Source organism: Sinocyclocheilus rhinocerous, unplaced genomic scaffold (genome assembly GCF_001515625.1).
Source record: "Sinocyclocheilus rhinocerous isolate Xijiao unplaced genomic scaffold, SAMN03320098_v1.1 scaffold190, whole genome shotgun sequence".
Taxonomy (NCBI): Eukaryota; Metazoa; Chordata; class Actinopteri; order Cypriniformes; family Cyprinidae; genus Sinocyclocheilus; species Sinocyclocheilus rhinocerous.
The window spans coordinates 187,091-208,729 of NW_015623079.1; the positions used below are offsets into that span (position 1 = coordinate 187,091).

At 41.8% G+C, this 21,639-nt stretch overlaps 1 protein-coding gene across 1 annotated transcript in view; it reads right to left on the bottom strand.

Moving 5' to 3' along the window:
- Positions 1–3,735: 3,735 nt before the first annotated feature.
- Positions 3,736–21,639, bottom strand: part of LOC107728279 (interferon-induced GTP-binding protein Mx-like) — a 22,119-nt gene continuing 4,215 nt past the window's right edge. The window contains exons 2-14 of the mRNA XM_016538764.1: positions 21,358–21,506; positions 20,885–21,024; positions 19,806–19,911; positions 11,070–11,267; positions 10,049–10,204; positions 9,609–9,933; positions 8,304–8,382; positions 4,967–5,089; positions 4,734–4,878; positions 4,493–4,639; positions 4,207–4,283; positions 3,850–4,113; positions 3,736–3,753 (exon numbers count right to left, since the gene is read on the bottom strand). Of these exons, the coding sequence (XP_016394250.1) occupies positions 3,736–3,753; positions 3,850–4,113; positions 4,207–4,283; positions 4,493–4,639; positions 4,734–4,878; positions 4,967–5,089; positions 8,304–8,382; positions 9,609–9,933; positions 10,049–10,204; positions 11,070–11,267; positions 19,806–19,911; positions 20,885–21,024; positions 21,358–21,506 (1,927 nt within the window). The remainder of the gene's footprint in view (positions 3,754–3,849; positions 4,114–4,206; positions 4,284–4,492; positions 4,640–4,733; positions 4,879–4,966; positions 5,090–8,303; positions 8,383–9,608; positions 9,934–10,048; positions 10,205–11,069; positions 11,268–19,805; positions 19,912–20,884; positions 21,025–21,357; positions 21,507–21,639) is intronic.

A 21,639-nucleotide genomic window follows, 5' to 3' on the forward strand; every position in this document is an offset into this window, starting at 1 on the left:
AACCATTAAGTTCCATTACCCACTTCCTCTAATAATAGCTGCTTTGGAGCAATTTCGTGGAGCCCCCATCTTCACCAAGTTGGACCTCTGAAGTGTCTACAACCTCATCCGGATACGTGAGGGGGAGGAGTGGAAGACCACCTTCATTACGCCATCTGGGCACTATGAGTACCTCGTTATGCCATATGGCCTGATCAACGCCCCCTCCGTATTCAAGGACTTAATGAATGAGGTGCTCCGGGACTTCCTGAACCGATTCGTGATCGTGTACATAGATGACATCCTTATCTATTCCTGGAGCCTGGCCGAACATCACAAGAATGTTTCGGAGGTCCTCCAGAGGCTCTGTGATTAAAACCTGTTCCTCAAGGCTGAGAAATGCAGCTTTCATCAGAGTGCCATCCACTTTCTCGCCATAGAAGTGTGGAGGCAATGGATATTGGGAGTTCAACACCCTCTCGTTGTACCCTTTCTCACTGATCATAAAAATCTACAGTATTTAAAAGAAGCAATGAGATTAAACCCCACACAAGCCAGATGGGCTTTGTTCTTTACCTGTTCCCTGTTCAACATCTCCTATCAACCAGGCTCCAGAAACACCTGATCTGATGCATTATCTCGATTTCACACCCCCCTGACATCAATGAAGACCCTGAACCAGTGCTTACTTCCACTCTTTTTGTCAACCCCATCCAGTAGATTATTGATGAGCAAATCTCTGAAGTCTCCAACAGTGAACCTGCTCCTGGTGTGCCCTCCAGATCATACCTCTGTTCCCAGAACTGTGTGCGATCTCCAAAGTTCCACTCCATCTAGCATCTGGTAAACGTCCTCCTCTGCCCATCCCTGGACGCCCATGGTCACACCTAGGGGTGGATTTTATCACCGATTTGCCTGCTTCTAACGGAAATACCTGCATCCTGGTTATCGTTGACAGATTCTCCAAAGCATGCAAACTGATTCCACTGAAAGGACTCTCCACAGCCATGGAGACTGTCAAAGCCCTGTTTAACCAGGTATTTCACAATTTTGGAAATCCCGAGGACTTCGTTTCCGACCATGGTCCACAGTTTACAGGAAAGCTTTTTTCTCACTCCTTGGTGTGACTGTTAGCCTGACATCCAGGTACCATCCACAATCCAATGGGCAGACGGAAAGGAAGGTGAAGGAGATCAGCCGCTTTCATAGGACCTTCTGCCACAGTCACCAGGACTCCTGGAAACAGTATCTCGCCTGGGCTGAGTATGCCCAAAATTCTCTTTGACTACCATCAACGGGTCTCACCCCGTTCCAGTGCACACTCGGCTTTCAACCGCCATTATTACCCTGGCCAGGGGAACCCTCAGAGGTACCATCCATCAACCACTGGTTCTGGGAGAGCGAGAGGGTGTGGAACGAGGCTCATCACCATCTTCAGCGGGCAGTGCACACACAAAAGATCTTTGCAGATACTCGGAGAAGGAACGCTTCAGCATACCAACCTGGACAACTCGTGTGGCTATCCATGAAGGACATCCGTCTGCACCTGCCCTGCCGTAAACTAAGTTCAAAATACATCTGTCCACTCCTGGTCATAAGACAGGTTAACCCCGTCAAGTATGAACTCAAGCTCCCCTCACAGTACAGAATTCACCCAGTATTCCATGTTAGAGCCCTGCATTTCAGCCCGGGCCCGACGGGCCCCGACTTTTTTACGCCCTTGGGCCGGGCTTCGAGCCAATTTTCACGTCATAGTTCAGATGCAGGCCGGGCCTCTGGCCTGTTTTAGACTTCTCCTAATTTTTATATTTTAGACATCCATCAATTAGTGATGACAAAATTTACTGCACTGGTGGAAACAACACGAGACCGTGCTGCCGCGACTTTCAAGAGCGGCTCTGTTTAGTGTCCCACAGCAGCATGCGTGCCGTCAGCGCAGTTGAACAGTTCTGCGTTCAAATGCACGCAATAGGCTAAAGCTTGCCGCAAAGCCCCAGCAAAAGTAATTACCATGAATGTGTCAGGGGGAAATAGTAATGAGATATTTGAATTATTTACTAATAAACTAGTGTATTCTGAGTCCGTGTCGCAAAGATGAAGATGAAGGTCCAGACTCGCCATCTCCTCAGACGCGCCTTTAGAGAGAAGTGCATCTTTACGGTTTATGATTATAATGAAAAAGTTTTTGTTTTCGATTTGTTTTATTTCATTAAGTGGTAATTTAAAGCTTTCTATAGATATATTTATCATGTCTGTGAGGCATGTATTCGCTGAGTTTCAATTCATTTTTGTGAAGCGTTCCTGTTCAAGACGAGACGGCAGAAAGCGCATCATGTTTGTTTTCTTCATTTTATAAAAGCACAACATTTTGCTGATATTGTGAGTGCACACAAATACAAGTAGACCCTTTACAGTTCAGAATGATATATTACTCATACCTTTATGAGCAAAAATGACGGCGTAGGCTATTTTAAGTTGTTTCCACTGAAAAAAAAAAATGCAAGTGATTGCGCTGGCGCCTCCATGTCCTGCAAAGCATGCTTTAGCTTCCCCTCTCCACACAAACTTGGATATAGCGCACATTTATTATAGTGCAGGTTTAACGTTTAAACATTGTTATATGCTTGAGCGTTTTAGCATATCTAGATTTTATTTTAGGCAAGTCGTGATGATTTGAGAAGGCTAAATTGATCAAACATAGGCTATGATCAGCTCACTGTCTGCCGCTGGCCGCTTGGTCACTTTAAAAACAAAAACTTATATTTAACAAACAAAAAATGCTCCAAACATTTTTCTAAATTAACTTAATAAAAAAAAACTAAACAAAATATAACCACTTTGCCATTACATACAAAACTGAACTATTTTAATAGCTGAAACAGTAGTATAAGCTGTTTTGGGATAAGGGGGAAAAAAGACGGGCTCGGGCCGGTAATTCTGATAAGCTGTCGGACTCGTGCCGGGCTAGGGCCTAAATTTGAGGCCCGTGCAAGGCTCTATTCCACGTCTCCCTGTTAAAGCCTCACTATCCACCTGTGTCTGTTCCCTCCACAGAGCCTGGCCCAATTGATGAGCCTCCCCATACCTCAGATCATCAGTGACCCCATCTACACAGTCAAGAAGACCATGGATTCCCGACACCGTGGTGGCCAACTGGAATATCTGGTGTACTGGGAGGATTACGGCCCAGAGGAAAGATCCTGGGTACATCGAGATGATATCTTAGACCCTGCTCTTCTGACAAAATTCCATCAACAACATTCACATCGTCCTGCTCCTCATGGCTGTGGTAGGCCACTGGGTCCTCGGTCCGCTGGAGCAGACTATGGAGAGGGGGGTAATGTCATAGATCTGCCAGACTCTCTCACTTCCTCCACCCAGCACTCCCTGTCACCCAAGTACTATTTGTGTCATTCTACTCACCTGTTCTCTCCCGGTTCTGCCCTGTGTACCAATAAAGCTTTATCTGGATCAATTTAACCTCTGTTCAGTGTATATTTCCTGACATATATAAAGTGAATAAACTAGCGTTTATCAACTCATCTTTTTTACATAAACCATGAAAAATCATAAAAACATTAATTTTGCCCTTCATTTAAGTGCTGTTAATGCATGCTCGAATTAGCAACTTTTTGTATTAATTTATTTTTTGACTATCAAGTGACAGTAGCCCCTGACTTGCATTTTATGAATCCCCCAAGACCACAAAATCAGCTAAAAACATTTACTTTACTGTTCCACTGAAGGAAAACAAAGTCATCTACCTTGGATGGCCTAACAGCAAATTTTAATTTTGGATGAACTATTATTTAAAATAACTATGCGTTTACGGTCACTGTCAATAAATAAATACATTTCATAGTAACCCACCTCATGATAGAGAACCAGTTTGTCTGGTACAAGATATCTTGTATCCAACAACGCACAGCCTTTGGAATTTAAAATTGTGTCATTATCATCATAGAGGTTCTCATGACAAGAGTCCATTCCAGTCTTCTGAGGGACATCAGAGGCATTGAGTTTCTGTTGTAATACCTTATCTTGAGTGAAGACCAGTTGCTCCATATCAATAAACTCCTTGATTCTTTTCTCCACTTTGGCCTCTTGTTTTGAATGAATGTCATTAGTTATTTTCTGAAGATAACAACATCATACAATTAATAATAATAATAATAATAATAATAATAATAATAATAAAAATAATAATAATAATAAAGTTGTACTTACAGAGACAGTGTATCTCAGTGGAGGGTGCCGGTCAAACGATGAATAACATATGTCTCTGAACACATTCTGAACAATCTCTGAAAATGAAATTTCATTTATATGACAAGAATGATAAAATTTAACATTTACAGTTAAAATTCAAGATATGATTTTGATGTTTGTTTATTTTTAATTGTCATTTTTGTGTGCTGTACCTGCTTTAGAGTTACTCTGAAGTGCACGAAAAAAAAAATATATTGCTAAATTTGTCTGACTATACTGTATATTAAGAAAAGTGTACACTTACCTTGTACATGCTTCAGTGTTGCTATAGCTGGATCTCGAAGGGCTGCCACATGATCTTTGATGACACTTTCAAATTCACAGAAGTCACTGAACGTTAGCAATTCTCTGCCCCGATGCATCTCATTGTACTTGTCTATCATTGTATATACTTTCGCTGTGACTGCATTAGTAATAACACAAAGAGAAAGTCAGGTTTAGGGATCTTGGTACAGTTCTTCAAAAGGCACAAATGGTTTTAACACTTCTTGACTTACATGATACTTCAGTGCCTCTTAGGTACATTTCCCATTTCTTAAACTCAGGACGTAGAAGTGCATAAATGTTTTGGTCTTTTGAATGTCCTGTTATACTCAGTTCATTTATTTGATCACTGAACTCCATTATTATCTATATATGAAGAAGCATAAATTAGGGGGGGGCGCATAATTATGAATGGAATCAATATATATGGATAGATAAGATTTATTGTGATTACCTCACTAAGAAAAGGTCCCATCTTCTCTTCTTCCAGAGGTGGACCCTGATCGTAGTTTTTAAGCTCCATTTCCACAGTAAGTAGTGTAGTCTGTATCTGCTCAATCAAGTAGGGTAATGATTTCTGTGTTCATAAGAAAATATAACTGGATATATTAACTGGTAGGTTAACTATATTAAACTAACAAATTATTTAACCTTTTATTGAATTAATAAACTGTGAACATACTCGGATACAAATGTAACCTCGGTTCCCTGAGATACGGGAACGAGTACTGCGTATTTGCTAGACGCTCCTTTTTTCTCCTGAACTGAAGCCTTTTTCAATCACGCAGTGAAACTGCACGACCATTGGTTCGTGCAGCATGTTTTAAAAACGAACCAATGGCTCGGCAGCGGTGCTGCACAAACCTATGGCAGCAGAGCCTGCCAAAGCCCGCCAGAATGGGTGGAGTCATCGGGCTATATAAGTGGCCGCTTCGCCATAGGATTCAGGTTACTTCAACTGAAGCGATGACTGAGTTGTGCAGCTGCATAGCACGGCTAGCAACGCAGTACTCGTTCCCGTATTTCAGGGAACCGAGGTTACGTTTGGGACCTATGTTCCCTTTCAATACTACACTCGTACTGCGTCTTTGCTAGACGCTATGGGAACAGTACAATCACGCTGTGCCATGGCAGAGGAAAGAAATTGATAATTATTGTCTTAAGCACCTTAGGGCCCAAGAGAACAAGAACAATAAATTCCTCCAGGCTTAACAGGCTAAGCCTCATGAAGGCCTCACCCAGCCGAGTGATTGTTCCAGAAGACTTGCGCAGCCTCTGGACCCATGGGAGGGCGAGAGCGCACAAGTAAGCTCTCTGATAGGTCTGGGCATATTACATCCAAACTGCACTCAGAGCGAACTGCGCGCCAGTTAAGCAGAAAGAACCCTTGCCTGCAAGGCAGGGACATCCAGGTTTATAGAACCTAGCAAAAGTAGACGGCAAGGCCCAGCCGGCCGCCGCACAAATTTCAGAGTAAATTCAACTCCTGGTCCTCCTCTGAGGGAGGAAGTGCAGAGAGGTTGACAAACTGTGCTCTGAATGGAGTCGAGAGCACCTTAGGTACATAGCCATGCCTTGGTTTCAGGACGACCTTGGAGTCGCCAGGCCCGAACTCCAGGCAATTAGGGCTTATAGAAAGGGCCTGCAAGTCCCCCACTCGCTTGACCGATGCTAGCGCTAGTAGCAGAGCGGTTTTAAATGACAGGGACCGAAGGTTGACGAACTGCAGCGGCTCGAAGGGAGGGCCCTCAGAACAGTGGGCAGGTCCCACGTAGGGACAGTGAGAGGGCGGAGCGGATTTAGCCTCCTGGCTCCCCTCAGAAAATGAACAACAAGGTTGTTCCTGCTGACCGATTGGCCCGTTATAGGGGCATGAGAAGCTGCTATTGCTGCCACATAGACCTTGAGCGTGGACGGGGAGCGTCCCTTGTCCAACAGCTCCTGCAGGAAGGACAGTATCACCGATATATCGCAAGTGAGTGGGTCCTCGCCGCGGTTTGAGCACCAGGCAGAGAACGCTGACCATTTAAGGGCATAGAGGCGTCTTGTCGTCGGAGCTCTAGCCTGAGATATGGTGTTCAATACACACTCTGGGAGACTAATAGGCTCCCGTCGAGTGGCCACAGGTGCAAGGCCCACAGCTCTGGCCTGGGGTGCCATATCGTCCTGTTCGCCTGGGAGAGGAGGTCTCGCCTCAGGGGAATAGGCCACGAGGCTGCTATTAGCAGCTGCGACAGCTCTGACAACCAATGCTGGTTTCTCCAGAGCGGGGCCACCAGGAGCACTTTGCTTTTCTGTTGCCTGATCTGCCTGATTACCTGTGGAATCAGGGCAACCGGGGGAAAAGTGTAGAGAAGGAGGTTGAGCCAGTCATGGGCCAACGCATCCTTGTCCTTGGAAAAATAGATTGGGCAGTGAGAATTGAGGAACCACTTCTATGGCTCCCTTTTCCAGCAAATTCCTCACTTCGGCGCGCAGGACGTGTGCGCTTCAGCGGGACCACTCCGCTGAAGCGCGGGGGTATCAGAATTGGATTAAATAATCCTCGCTTTATTATCCCCAGAACCCATTCTGATACCCCGGGGATGGCTTGCCATGCCTCGGCCCGGGAGGACAGGGGTTGGATTGGTTTGATTGCCTGGTCGCTGCAAGGGGACATGGTACTCATAAGAAATGGAAGAGGGAATTTGCTCTCTCTTTGAAATTGTTTGTGTTTTATTTTGCCCGCTATAACAGCGGATCGCCGGAGCTGGAGCGCTTGGGTAGGAAGTGTCGCATGGCTTGGGACGACTTCTGTGCTTCAGTAAAGTGCTCAGCGAAGCCCTCGACCGCCAGCCAGAGCAGACCGTTGGGAGAGACCGGGGTGTCGAGGAACGGGACCTTGTCAGCGTCCTTGATCTCGGTCAGGGTCAGCCATAGGTGGCGCTCCAACACCACCAGACTGGCCATGGAGCGCCCAATAGCCTGAGCCGTGGTCTTTGATGCATGCAAAGCCAGGTCTGTCGCGCTCCTTAGCTCCCTGAGCGTCGGGAGGGCGCGAGGGGCGGGGTCGCTTTCAGCAAAGAAAGCTATCCGCGAGCGCAGAGAGGCGAGACACATGCTCTCACAGTGGGAGCAATTCGTCTCGGTGAGCGCGGATTCTGCGTGAGATTTCCCAAAGCAGGAAACGCACTCACGATGGCCGTCATCGGCGTGCAAGGGAGCCCTGCACATACCGCAGTAACGGCACGGCATTTGAAACAACGCCATAGAAATTTGCTCTTTATTATCTTGCCGGATGGCGGCAGGGGAACCAGACTGCTGCTGCACGTCGCTGAAGGCGGCGAAAGGCGCTGAATCAGCCGGGCAGAGTCGTTCCACGTAGGCTCTTCAGTCAGCGGAGATGCGAAGAACGTTGTCGTCGCTGAAGGAGAAGAAATCTGAGTCCTATGGCAAAGCGGCCGCTTATATAGCCAGATGACTCTACCCAATCTGGCGGGCTTTGGCGGGCTTCGCTGACATATGTTTGTGCAGCACCGCTGCCGAGCCATTGGTTCATTTTTAAAACATACTGCACGAACCAATGGCCGTTCAGTTACACTGCGTGATTGAAAAAGGCTTCAGTTCAGGAGAAAAAAGGACTTTTTTCCCATAGCATCTAGCAAAGACGCAGTACGAGTGTAGTATTGAAAGGGAACACTTGTTACCTACTGAACATCATTACTGTTTAGATGTTCTTATGAAGTTTAAATGCAGCATTTATTATATATTGTTTACACATTACATAATCCCAGTCATCATTTAGTGCTTGCCTTGATATGATGAACCAATTCTTTGGTCAGGTTGTCTGCCAGGCATTGAATAGATGCTTTTCCATGATTCAGTAGGGAGCTGTCAAGAATAAATAAGTAAATATATATATATATATATCTATTAGGGGTGGAACGGTATATGTATTCGTACCGAACCGTCACGGTTCATCTCGGTTCGGTGCATGAGGCCTTAAAACGAATACAGGCAATTCACCCCCAATCCAGAAGGGGGCGCCCGCAGCAATGCAACGCTGTTTGATAACCGACCCACAGCAGAAGAACAACGAATGCCATGAGTTGCACACTTGAAAACAAATTCCACTAGACAGTGACCATGCGCTGATTCTGAACGTGTCTCTCACAGACTGACAAAGGAGTATACTTTAAAGGCTTGTACACTCAACTGTTTGCGAAATGGAGCTTTGTGCTCGTGTATCCTACTTCTCTCATTCGGCACAAATCCAAATATTCCATAATATTTCCATATTTGCGATGAAACGTATCTGAATGCTAAACTATTGTTTATTATGTAAATTATAGGCTTTGTACTTCAGTCACATTCCAACGGTGACACAGAGACGGGCGTGCTGATGTTTGGTTCACTGTATTTTATTTTGATAAAGTACCAACTGCGCTGTCAAGTTAGCAATGCTGGAACTGATGTTTTGTGTGTGTGTGTGTGTGTGTGTGTGTGCGTGCGTGCGCGCCGGTGTTCAGCCGATTTGTGCCACCCGCTCCGTTAAAAAGATAGGTAGCACAAATCGATAGCGAAAAATGCTACCTATCAGATTGTGCTACCAGCATCTTATTCATGTGGTTTGAGGCTTTTTTTAATGTCCATACCTACCCCTACCCTCAATACATACCCTTAATCTAAACTTACCCTTAAAACAATACAAATACAAATAATTTTGGTAGCACAATCTGATAGGTAGCATGTTTCGTCGGTACACCGGCGCGATCACTTCAACTATTTCCTTATACCAGCAGAATCAACTTTAAACACTTATCGTCTTATTAATAATGCATCACTGTATAAAGGTCTGATTTCATTTGTGTACACTCACAATGAAAACAAAACATTGTGCTTTTGTAAAATAAAGAAAACAAAGGATGTCACTTTCTGCCATTTGAGTTTCCTTTCTGTGAACAAATTAAGCCTGTCACAAAAATGAACTGAAACTCGGGGAATCAGGAGCCCTCCCTGGGCTAAACAGGGAATCAGGAGCCCTCCCTGGGCTTAACTGGGGGTCAGGAGCACTTCCGGGGCTAAACGAGGAATCAGGAGCCCTCATTGGGCTATACTCGGGAACTGGAGCCTTCCGTGGGCTATATTCGGGAATTGGAGCCCTCCGTGGTCTATACTCAGGAACTGGAGCCTTCCGTCGGCTACACTCAAGAATTGTGAAGCGCTTACGAGGAACTGGCACTGGAGGGTGCTCTGGAGGCCTTTCTGGGCTGAGGACGATTGTGGAGCTTCGGATGACTCGGGGGTTCTGTGGGTTGCGCAGGTGGTCGGAGCTGTTGGCGCGGAATGTGGGGGTTCCTGGCGGGAGGTGAGCTGGGGAGACTCGGCGTGTTCCAGAGGGGGCTGGACGACGAGACTTAGACTGTGCCTTTATTTCTTCGACTTCAAAGTCGGAACAAATAAACGACGAGGTTAATCAGCTCGATTAGGGGGAAATCACTCACAGGAAGTTCGCAGCGGATCGTCTGGTCATCGAGCCCCAGCTGAAAACACGCACCTAGAGCGGCGTCATGCCAGCTCACCTGGTTGGCAAGCTCGAGGAATTCCTCCACATATCGCTCCAACCTCTGACCATCCTGCCGTTGATCCTTTGCAGGAGTCCGGGGAACGAATGAGGTCGACGAGGGACAGGATCGCTGGAACGCTGGAGACACTAGAGGTACGTACAAACACCAGGTGAGTAACAGGTAAGGGTCTGGAATAGTTTGCCAGGGTGAATGGTAGACCGGACGGTGAGTGACTGGAAGGAGCGTGCTTTTGAAGGTGGCTTGATTGAAGACGGCAGGTGCAGGTGATCAGAACTCCAGGTGATGGTGATCGTGATTGTGAACAGGTGTGAGCCGGGGAGGATTCTGGGGTATGGAGTCCAGAGCTGGTGACTGGTGACAGAGACTCCCTGACACCCCTCTTCTCCTTATATGGTAAGGATAGATGTTTCTTGCATGTGTCATTAATGCAGCAGATTTTAATAGCAGAGGGGGAAATTTTTGTAAATATTTAGTAAATATTTACAGTGAAAAAAAAAGTGCTTTGCAAAGCTTGATAGTTGCTATCACTATCCTTTTTAACCCTCATTTTGTGTGCTATGAATAAAAAAAAATGGTTTGGCATAACACAAGGGTGAGTAAATGATGACAAAAATTCCATTACTTTAATATTGTTGCTGCAGTATTACTTCTTATATATGTTTTATATATATATATATATATATATACGTCTTGTTCAACAACATTACAGTTTAAAGGAAACAACAGCACAATTTAGGACTAGTGAAAAAAAAAACGTTTAACTTTTAGTCACTTTGGGTGAAAACTGTCTGATGAATAATAAGTGTAAATTATATAAATTATTTTTATTTTCACTATTCAGCATTATTAAGTGTGAACACCAGATGATTTGATTATGGAGGTGAGGGGCACAACTTTTTTGCATGACATAAAAATGTGGAGCAAGAGTATATACAGTATAGTCTAATTTAGTCACAAGGTGCTGAAATAAAAGGAATTTCAAAAGCTTACCACTTCCTCGAGGTACAGCCACTCCAGAAAGTGCCTCCAAAACAAAACTCTTTCCAGAACTCTGATCTCCCACCACTGCAATTGATGGTAGATCTATATCCTTATAAATGCCGATCAACCTCAGAGAGTCAATCAACTCAATCAAAGGCTGAACAGACTCAATGAAGTGATTGTGGATTGCTCCATGAGTTTGTGAATCTGGAAATGAGCTTTATATTTAAAATGTCAAAAGAAAGAGAGAGGGACGGAGGAAAAAAAAAAACAGAGGAAGAGATTTTTTAGGTCAACTGTTGGTGGTTCTGCAGTGGTAGAAAACAATACAAAATCTTTCACTGCAGAGATGAAAACATACCAACATGTTAGTGTTATGATCTGAATTAGAATACTTAATTATGAGGCAATGTCAGTATTTGTGTTGTAAATATTTTAGTATTTAGTATAGTTGTATTGTATATGTGTATTTATATGAACACCTCCAGCATTGTGATGAAGAAAAAAAATACAAGAACAGACTTGATACTTGCACAGTTGATTCAGTTTTACTTACAAACCTGTCACTTTTAGAATCAAAAAATGTCACCACCACAGTATTGATTAACAGCATGCTATGGTGGAAATGATGGTGATAAAACACTTTAAGTAATCAATTAAACAGCCAAACATCTGAGGCATTACTGTATACTGTACCTTTCTGCGCCTTGGCAACTGTAGTCTGTAAGTTTGTTTTGACAATCCATAATCTATCTAAAAATGAATTTAGAAATTCCAAACTGAGATGTGATTTGTTAGCAACACGTTTATTCAGTGAGTTCTTTAGTACTTTACTTTCACTTGAATAGTACTATGCATAGTAATGATTAAAGGGGTCATATGATGCTTTTTTAAAGATCAATATTTTGTGTATTTGGTGTAACAGAATATGTTGACATGCTTTAATGTTTGTTAAACACATTATTTTTCAAATACTGTACATTATTGTAAGTCCTCTATGCCCCGCCTCTCTCAAACGCTTCGTTTTCTACAAAGTCCCGCCTTCCGACAAGCGCAGTCTGCAAGCACGCGTCGGAAATGTAACGCCCAAAACAATACAAAATCTTTCACTGCAGAGATGAAAACATACCAACATGTTAGTGTTATGATCTGAATTAGAATACTTAATTATGAGGCAATGTCAGTATTTGTGTTGTAAATATTTTAGTATTTAGTATAGTTGTATTGTATATGTGTATTTATATGAACACCTCCAGCATTGTGATGAAGAAAAAAAATACAAGAACAGACTTGATACTTGCACAGTTGATTCAGTTTTACTTACAAACCTGTCACTTTTAGAATCAAAAAATGTCACCACCACAGTATTGATTAACAGCATGCTATGGTGGAAATGATGGTGATAAAACACTTTAAGTAATCAATTAAACAGCCAAACATCTGAGGCATTACTGTATACTGTACCTTTCTGCGCCTTGGCAACTGTAGTCTGTAAGTTTGTTTTGACAATCCATAATCTATCTAAAAATTAATTTAGAAATTCCAAACTGAGATGTGATTTGTTAGCAACACGTTTATTCAGTGAGTTCTTTAGTACTTTACTTTCACTTGAATAGTACTATGCATAGTAATGATTAAAAAGAAAAAAGAAAAATAAAGTGTTGTCTCCTTACCTTATGATTTTGTAGCAAAGTAGCAAAGTTCAAAATCCCATAGCTTTATATGTCATCTTTCACACATCTTTCAACATTTATTAACAGAAGTTTATTGTTAGTTAAGAAACTAATGCAACTCGTATGAGATGACTGAATTACCCGTAATAAGCAAACACTGGAGAAAGGTCAGAACTGATTCATGTAAATTCTTAGTTGTATGACAAATCTCTTTTTTTAGGAAGTTCATCAAGGCAGATATAAATTCTCTCTCTCTCTCTCTCTGTCTCTCTCTCTTTATTAATTGATTGATTGGGGGGGGTCTTACTTTTGTCATTTTCATGTTACAGCTGTACTGTCATTGAGTGTGATGCTATCCTTATCCTCCATTACTTTATTATTCGTCAGCTTTGTTTGACAGGGTCAGCAGACTGAGGCTTTTGCATTTATTAATCAACAAACACTCGTACCACACGTGCATTGGCAAAATACTCACTTTACTTGACTCAATATAACAACTGTTCAATAAGTAGGTGGAACTGTTATTAAAGCACTGCAGAACAGGCAAGACAGAGGGAACAACTGAAGATGATGGGCAAAAATGGAATGCAGTCCACTCACACAGCAGTAGATGAATGTCAAACATGTAACACTTTAAATTAAGGTTCCCTTCATAAAGGGTTTATAAAGGTGTTCATAAATGACTAATAACTCATTTACAAATGCATAATAAATCATTGATAAGCAGTTATAAATGCATGAATAAAAAGGGTGATTTTAATGCAATACCTGCCTAATAGTGAGAGACTTGCACAGGCAAGTACAGACACACAGGCTTTGATGATGTGATCCTGAAAGAGTATAACAAATATGCATTATATGCAATGAATTATTTTTTAGTAGTAGTAGTAGGTCCTACTAATAATAATACAAAATAATACAAAATACATTGCATATTATACATATTTGTCACAGATTGTAGTGAAGGTCAGTGAGGAAATAGGACTCAGATGCAGCAGTAAGTCACACTGTTTGAACAGTTCCAACGTGCTCTGTAGTGAAATATTAATCTCATATAGTGTTTACTGATTTCACGGGTAAGCTAACTGTGAGGTGACTTTGCAGAGCATGTTTTTCAAGTGTTTTAAGTGTGGTCGCTTTGTTGGTTCAATTAATTTGTTCCCATACAAATAAATAACCTTGCTGGCGCTCCCGCAGACGGTTTATGGAATTACTTTTGTGCCAATAAAAATTAATGTAATTTTTCAAGAAACTTATGAAAATATAAATTGAAACTGTAAAAAATGTATTTGAAACAGAAAAAAAAAAAATCTATCGCAGGCAAAATATTTGACTTCGCTTTTAATACACGGCATGTTTTGCTAACTGTTTTCTCCTCTTTCTTTCTTTTCATGGAGGCTGGGCTAGCAGCGGTGTGTTCTCATTGGCTACTGAGTTTTTGATTGACAGTTTCTTGACCTGGAAATGAAGGCGTCAGTTTTGCGCCTGTGTGGATGTGAGCGTCTGTTAGCGGCTTCCTATTTCATTTTAGTGATACAAAGTTAGGAGTTTTGTTCTTGAGTTTAATCTGTATTATCTGTATTTAAGCGCGAGAGAAAATGAAGGTCTATTGCGGTTTAATTAGATGTAATGTATATAATACTGAAAATATTGTATAATATCCAATGTTTTCGTAGAATATTTGATTATTGCTGATGATTCTTTTGCATTGTAGGGTCTAATTAGATTGTGCTGTTACAATTTAAAGATAATACTAGTATCATATGTGTGTGATATATTCAGACGTCAAGCAAGTCTCACTCCAACCAGGTAATCAAAGTTGGCAACCCTGGCCATAACATTTAGTATATGCACTTACACCATTACAATTAATGATCACTTAATTCTGAAAAATTCAAACAATATGAAAATTACAATCGTGGCTTGTCAGACGGTAGAGACCTCAAAGGTCATTTCATTGCACATTCCACAAAAAGAATGTTCTTGCTACCAATTGTGTTTTATCATGCTGATCATTTTGTTTAGTTATTTTATTTAGTTAACATTATCGTCTAACATTTAAAATTGGAAATACATTTTTTTAGCAATCATCTGCTCTTTCAAGTGTGACTTTTATAATCCAGTTGAATGAATGTAATGTAATTGAAAATATGAATTAATTCAAATAAAATTGAATTATTTATTGTCACTACAGCATATACACAAGTATCAAAGTGAAAGTCTTGGATGCAATTATATGTTGTGACAGAAAAGACCAGAATCCACAAAACACTAACTGCACAGTATACATGTAATGCACAGTATTCTCGTAATATACATTACTATACAAAATGCACAAGTACATAATATACAGAACATATATAAAATTCATATTTGTTTTAAACACTGCAATGATCCTTTGAACAGTTCCTGTTACAGTATAAGTAACAAAACAGTGAATTAGTATGTTATGTAATCGAGTGCAATATCAGTCTTTACAGGGATAGTCCACACAAAAAATTTAAATTCTCTAATCATTTACTCACCTTCATGGCATTTCAGATGTACAGTGGGTACGGAAAGTATTCAGACCCCCTTAAATTTTTCACTCTTTGTTATATTGCAACCATTTGCTAAAATCATTTAAGTTAATTTTTTTTCCTCATTAATGTACACACAGCACCCCATATTGACAGAAAAACACAGAATTGTTGACATTTTTGCAGATTTATTAAAAAAAAAAAACTGAAATATCACATGCTCAGTATTTAGAGTAGAAGCACCCTTTTGATCTAATACAGCCATGAGACTGTGGGTACATTAATGAGGAAAAAAAATTAACTTAAATGATTTTAGCAAATGGCTGCAATATAACAAAGAGTGAAAAATTTAAGGGGGTCTGAATACTTTCCGTACCCACTGTATATGACTTTCTTTCTTCACATAAACACAAACAAAGATTTTTAAGAAAATAATCCATCTCTGTGAATCCACATAACACAAGTGGATTGTAACCCATGCACGTATGACAGTTGATGGGAAGCAATTGTTAATAGTCAAAACAGTTTAAATTATTAGTGTTTTTCTTATATATTGTTTCACTTCAAAATACACTGATTCAACCACTGGGATCAGATGGTTTACTGTCACGGTCACTGTGTGTGGTTTTTAAAGCATCTTTAGGACTCACAGAGATGGATAATTTTCCTAAAAATCTTAATTCCTGTTTACCTGTAGAAAGAAAGTGATATGCATCTGGGACAGCATGAGGGTGAGTAAAAGATTAGAGAATTTAATTTTTTTTTGGGTGAACTATCCCCTTCACAATCATATGCTGTTGGTATGCTAATGCAAGATCAGCATAGACTAAAAGGACTAAAGTACAACCACTTGTGTACTTGTGAACTTTGTTTGTTTTAATCTAGAGCTCCAAAGAAATTAAAAATAAAAATATTAGGTTACATTTTATTTTAAGGTGTCCTTGTTACAGTGTAACTATGCATTTAAGTACTGAGTAATATTAATTAACTACATGTACATATTATAAGGTTAGGGTTAGGATTAGGGTTTGGCTTAGGGTTACTTGCATGTAATTATGCATAATTAAGGACACCTTAAAATAAAGTGTTACCAAATATTATATCAGGTGTCTGAAGATCAAGATCCCAGTCATTCAAAGGTGATGTGTCTAAACAAAATAAGATTCTTGTCTGATGGGGCAATGGATCTCTGGTACTACCACTACATTGTCTGGGTCAGCATCAGAATTTTGTTTATGGAAAAGTTGCTCCACTCCCTGGAAATTGAGAAAGGAGATGTATTATAGTCTAAGAATACAAACTGCTTTGAACTCCCACATAACAAATTTCAAAATTAAAATATTTCAAACAAATAAATTGACAATTTTTGCATTATTATTACAGTCAAATCTGGACACAGAAAAAACATGGTAAAAAGGCTTTACATTGCCAAAGTTGACAGCGCTCTGGGAATCAGGCAGTGATTGACAGCGCTTTTGTAAAATGGCATTGGTCATTGACAGATACAGTACATTTAGTACTGTACATTACTCTATGTACTGGGGGAAATATGATCTAATCAAAGCAGATATGATCTAATTGAAGACGGTAACTGTATGTAGGTAACCAGGTCCTGTGATGATTGGGCTAAATTAAGACAACTTAACACAAGTATCCTGGTAACGACGATGATTGATGATAATGATATCATTTGTCTGTGCTATTCCTAAGAAATCATCTCAACAATGTAGTGTAGCAGCAGATAAATACTGATAAAATAATAATAAAAAAATATTTATATCATTAAAATGAAATTGGAAGCCGCTAACAGATGCTCACATCCACACTGGCAAGGCAACACTGTCACTGACGCCTGCATCAGAAGTTTGTTTATGGAAAAGTTGCTCCACTCCCTGGAAATTGAGAAAGGAGATGTATTATAGTCTAAGAATACAAACTGCTTTGAACTCCCACATAACAAATTTCAAAATTAAAATATTTCAAACAAATAAATTGACAATTTTTGCATTATTATTACAGTCAAATCTGGACACAGAAAAAGCATGGTAAAAAGGCTTTACATTGCTAAAGTTGACAGTGTAGTGATTGACAGCACGCTTGTAAAATGGCATCGGTCATTGTCAGATACAGTACATTTAGTACTGTACATTACTCTATGTACTGGGGGAAATATGATCTAATCAAAGCAGATATGATCTAATTGAAGACGGTAACTGTATGTAGGTAACCAGGTCCTGTGATGATTGGGCTAAATTAAGACAACTTAACACAAGTATCCTGGTAACGACGATGATTGATGATAATGATATCATTTGTCTGTGCTATTCCTAAGAAATCATCTCAACAATGTAGTGTAGCAGCCGATAAATACCGATAAAATAATAAAAACTCTTTAGGCTATATGTAATTTTATATCACTAAAATTAAATAGGGAACCGCTAACAGAAGCTCACAGACACACAGGCGCAACACTGACGCCTTCACTTCCAGGTCAAGAAACTGTCAATCAAAAACTCAGTAGCCAATGAGAACACACTGCTGCTAGCCCCGCCCCCATGAGAGATTTGTGCCAGAATGGCGAACAAAAACTTCAGAGGCGTAAGTGAAAACATTTGAGTTGAGTGTCATCAGCATAGCAGGGATATGAAAAGCCATTTTTCTGAATGACAAATCCGAGTGATGCCTTGTAGATAGAGAAGAGAAGTGGTCCAAGAACTGATCTCTGAGGCACCCCTGTAGCTAGATGTTGTGATTTGGACACCTCACCTCTCCATGATACCTTGAAGGACCTATCTAAGAGATAAGACTCAAACCATTGAAGTGTGGTTCCTGAGATTCCCTTTGCCATGAGGGTTGACAGAAGGATCTGGTTGTTAACTGTGTCAAAAGCAGCAGACAGATCCAGCAAGATAAGTACTGAAGATTTGGAAGCCACTTTTGCCAGTCTTAGGGCTTCAACAACTGAGAGCAGGGCAGTCTCGGTACAATGTCCACTTCTGAAGCCAGGCTGGTTGGTGTCCAGGAGGTTTTTCTGTGAGAGAAGGGCAGAGACTTGGTTAAACACAATTTGTACCGGTCTGTAGTTTTCTAAAAGTGCTGGGTTAAGAGTGTGTTTCTTAAGTAGTGGGGTTATCCAAGCCTGTTTATATGCTGAAGGAAAGACACCAGTGTGAAGGGATGTGTTAACTATGTGAGTGAGTGAGTGCAGGTACAACTGAAGGCGAAATGGCTTGAAAAAGATTAGATGGAATAGGATCAAGTGGACAAGTAGTAGGATAATTGGAAAGAATGAGTTTGGAGACTTCTGCCTCTGAATGTATAGAGAAGTATGTGAGCAAGTGTATGTTTGCTGGCAAGATGTGTTTGTCAGTTTGTGGTGAGGAGAATTGTGCACTGATGTTTTATTAATGAAGAATGTGGCAAAGTCATTAGCTGGTAGAGTAGATGAAGGAGGAGGAGGAGGAGGACAAAGGAGGGAGAAAAACATTTTAAAGACCATGCAAGAGTTAGATGTATTGTTAATTTTGTTGTGGTACCACAAAGAAGGTGAGAGTTCCTGGGACTAGGTATTAAAAGGTTTGTACCTAATGTTGTCCTTTTAGCAGTGGAGACATTAGCAGAAAATGAAGATAGGAGTAAACGATACACATTAAAGTCAGTAGGATTTTTTGATTTGCACACCCTCTCTGCAGCCCTTAGTTTAGAAGGGGGCTCGTGGAGAACATCAGCTAGCCAAGGGGCAGAAGGGGTGTCATGGGCTGGCCTGGAAAAGAGGGGCCAAACTGTTTAAACATGACTCAGAAGTTCGTACACGAGGGACACCAAAAAATTGTGATAAATGGCTGGAGCCCTTGTTGATTGCTGTGAGAGTGGTCCCACAAACCTCTGTGGGTTTCCCCCCCTTTGAACTCCTTATGGACATCAGGGTGCTCGATGGGTCATCAGATAGCCAATATGAAATTCAGTATGTGCTGGACCTCCAAGCAAAACTCCACGATTTTTCACTTTCCATAAAGAATTTTCTGCAGGTCCAGGACAAACAGAGCCAGTTGTACAACAGGGCCACCAAATTGTGTGAATTTTCATCAGAAGATAAGGTACTTAATTGCTCCTAATGTCTAGTTCCAAATTACTTGCCAAGTGGCAAGGAGAAAGGATTCTCCTTTAATAAAAAAAGGAAATAGTACAAAGTTGAAGCATGTTGTAGAAATATATGTTTGGACTATATTTTTTCTCTGTGCTAAAATGATTTAATTTTAACAAGTCTATACTCATAATGCAAAAATGAATACTCTTGTTGACAATGCATATTTTCTTCAATGCTAAACGGAGCAGAGAACCAGGGTGGAGCCGGCAGAGCAGGTGGAGCTGAGGACCACCACAGCTGAGCAGACGGGTCCGAAGATCCCCACGGCGGAGCAGAAGACCACCAGAGCAGGACAGGAGACCACCAGGCCAGAGCAGAAGACCACCACGGAGGAGCAGAAGACCACCAGGCCGGAGCAGACAGAGCAGAAGACCACCACGATGGAGCAGACTGGACAGAAGCCCACCAGAGCGGAGCAGACAGGACAGAAGCCCACCAGGGCGGAGCAGAAGACCACCACGGCGGACCAGAGTGATCCGGATCCCATGGCGGGGACTGGGGCCTAGGGAAAACTGAGATACAAGATATAAGCAGTGCATTTACGGCATCAAGGACCGGAACTGGAAATACAGTGGGCTTATTAAAAGTTTCTTTGGGCATGACTGACAGGGTTAAAAGTTCAGTGTTGGTCTCCTTAAGATTGGCTGGACAGACAGACAGTTCATAGTTGGGGGTATTGGCAAAAACTGAGTGGGTTGACAGTTCACAGTTAGATTCAAGAGCATACCTAAAACAGGCAGACAGTTCAAAACTGGATGTATTGACTGAAAATGGACTGGTAGACATTTCATAACCAAAATCAGAAACTAAAACAGGACTGACAGAAAGTTCATCAGACATATTACTCAAGACTGGGCAGACAGATAGTTCAAAGTCAAGTGCATTGATTAAAACTGGACAGGCAGACAGTTCACAAACAGACTCACTGACTGAGACTGGACAGGCAGACCATTCAAAATCAGTCTCATTGGTCGAAACAGGACAGACATATGGCTCAAAACTAGAATTCTTGACTGAAACAGGATAGATAGACAGTTCATTCATGGTCTCTTGGGAAATGACAGGGGTAATGGGACAGACATGGAGTGTTTTTGTAGTTTCTGGGCTCATGACAGACAGAGTTAAGAGGTCAAAGGCGGATCTTTGGGTTGTGACAAGGTTACTTGAGCCTTCAGGGAGCTTAGTTAAGGTTTCTGGGGTCGTGACTGAACTTGGGGGGTAGATAACAGGTTCATTGATTGCAATGAGACTGACAGAAACTTCAAACACATTACTTGAAAGTGGACAGACAAATGGCTCAACATTAGACTTACAGACTGAAACAGGACTGACAGAAAGTTCAAAATCAGGATCATTAGCAATATTTAGACAGACAGAAAATGTATTAGTGGCCTCTGGGCTCGTGACAGGGCTAGCAGGGCAGACAAAAAGTTAGTTAACGGCCCCTATGGCCATGACAGCATTAACTGGGCAGGGAAAAAGTACATTTAAGGCCTCAGTCGCAACAGGCTGGTTTGAGAGTTCCAGAATGGCTCTTGCAGCCGCAACAGAACAGTCAGGAAATTCACAGACAGCGTCCTTGGCTGTGACAGACAGGGCTGAGAGTTCATAGGCAGCCTCCTCGGCTGGATCGGAACAGGACAAAAGTCTATAATTGGCCTTCATGACAGGTTTAGAACAAGTCGAGAGTTCCGAGATAGCCTCCTATAAGTGGATACCACTGACACCTCTGGAGATTCTGCAGCGGATGCTGCCACCTCTAGAGGTTCTACAGCCGTACCATCAGGAAACAGGGAAAGTTCATGAATATTCTCCTTAACAAAACAGGCACAGAGTTCAGCAATGGTTCCTTCGACCGTGACATGACAGGCTGAACGTGTATTGCCGGGCGCCACCACCGTGCAAGGAGCTGAAGCGAGCACCGCCGCCTCGGGAGGTTCTGCAGCATGGGCCGCCACCTCTGGAGAAGCTGCAGCGGGCGCCATCGCCTCGGGGAACACGGCAGCATGCCGCTGGTTTAGGGATACCAGCTGCATGTGCTGACACCAGCGGTGGGTCCTCCACACTGGATGCCAGTCTGGGACACTGAAGAACAGTCCTTGAAGATCTGGGTGCAACAGAAAGGAAGTGACAGGACTCTGAGCGAACAGACGTGATGTGACGTGACTCTGGATGATCAGCTGTGATGTGACGTGACTCTGGATGATCAGCTGTGATGTGACGTGACTCTGGAAGTTCAG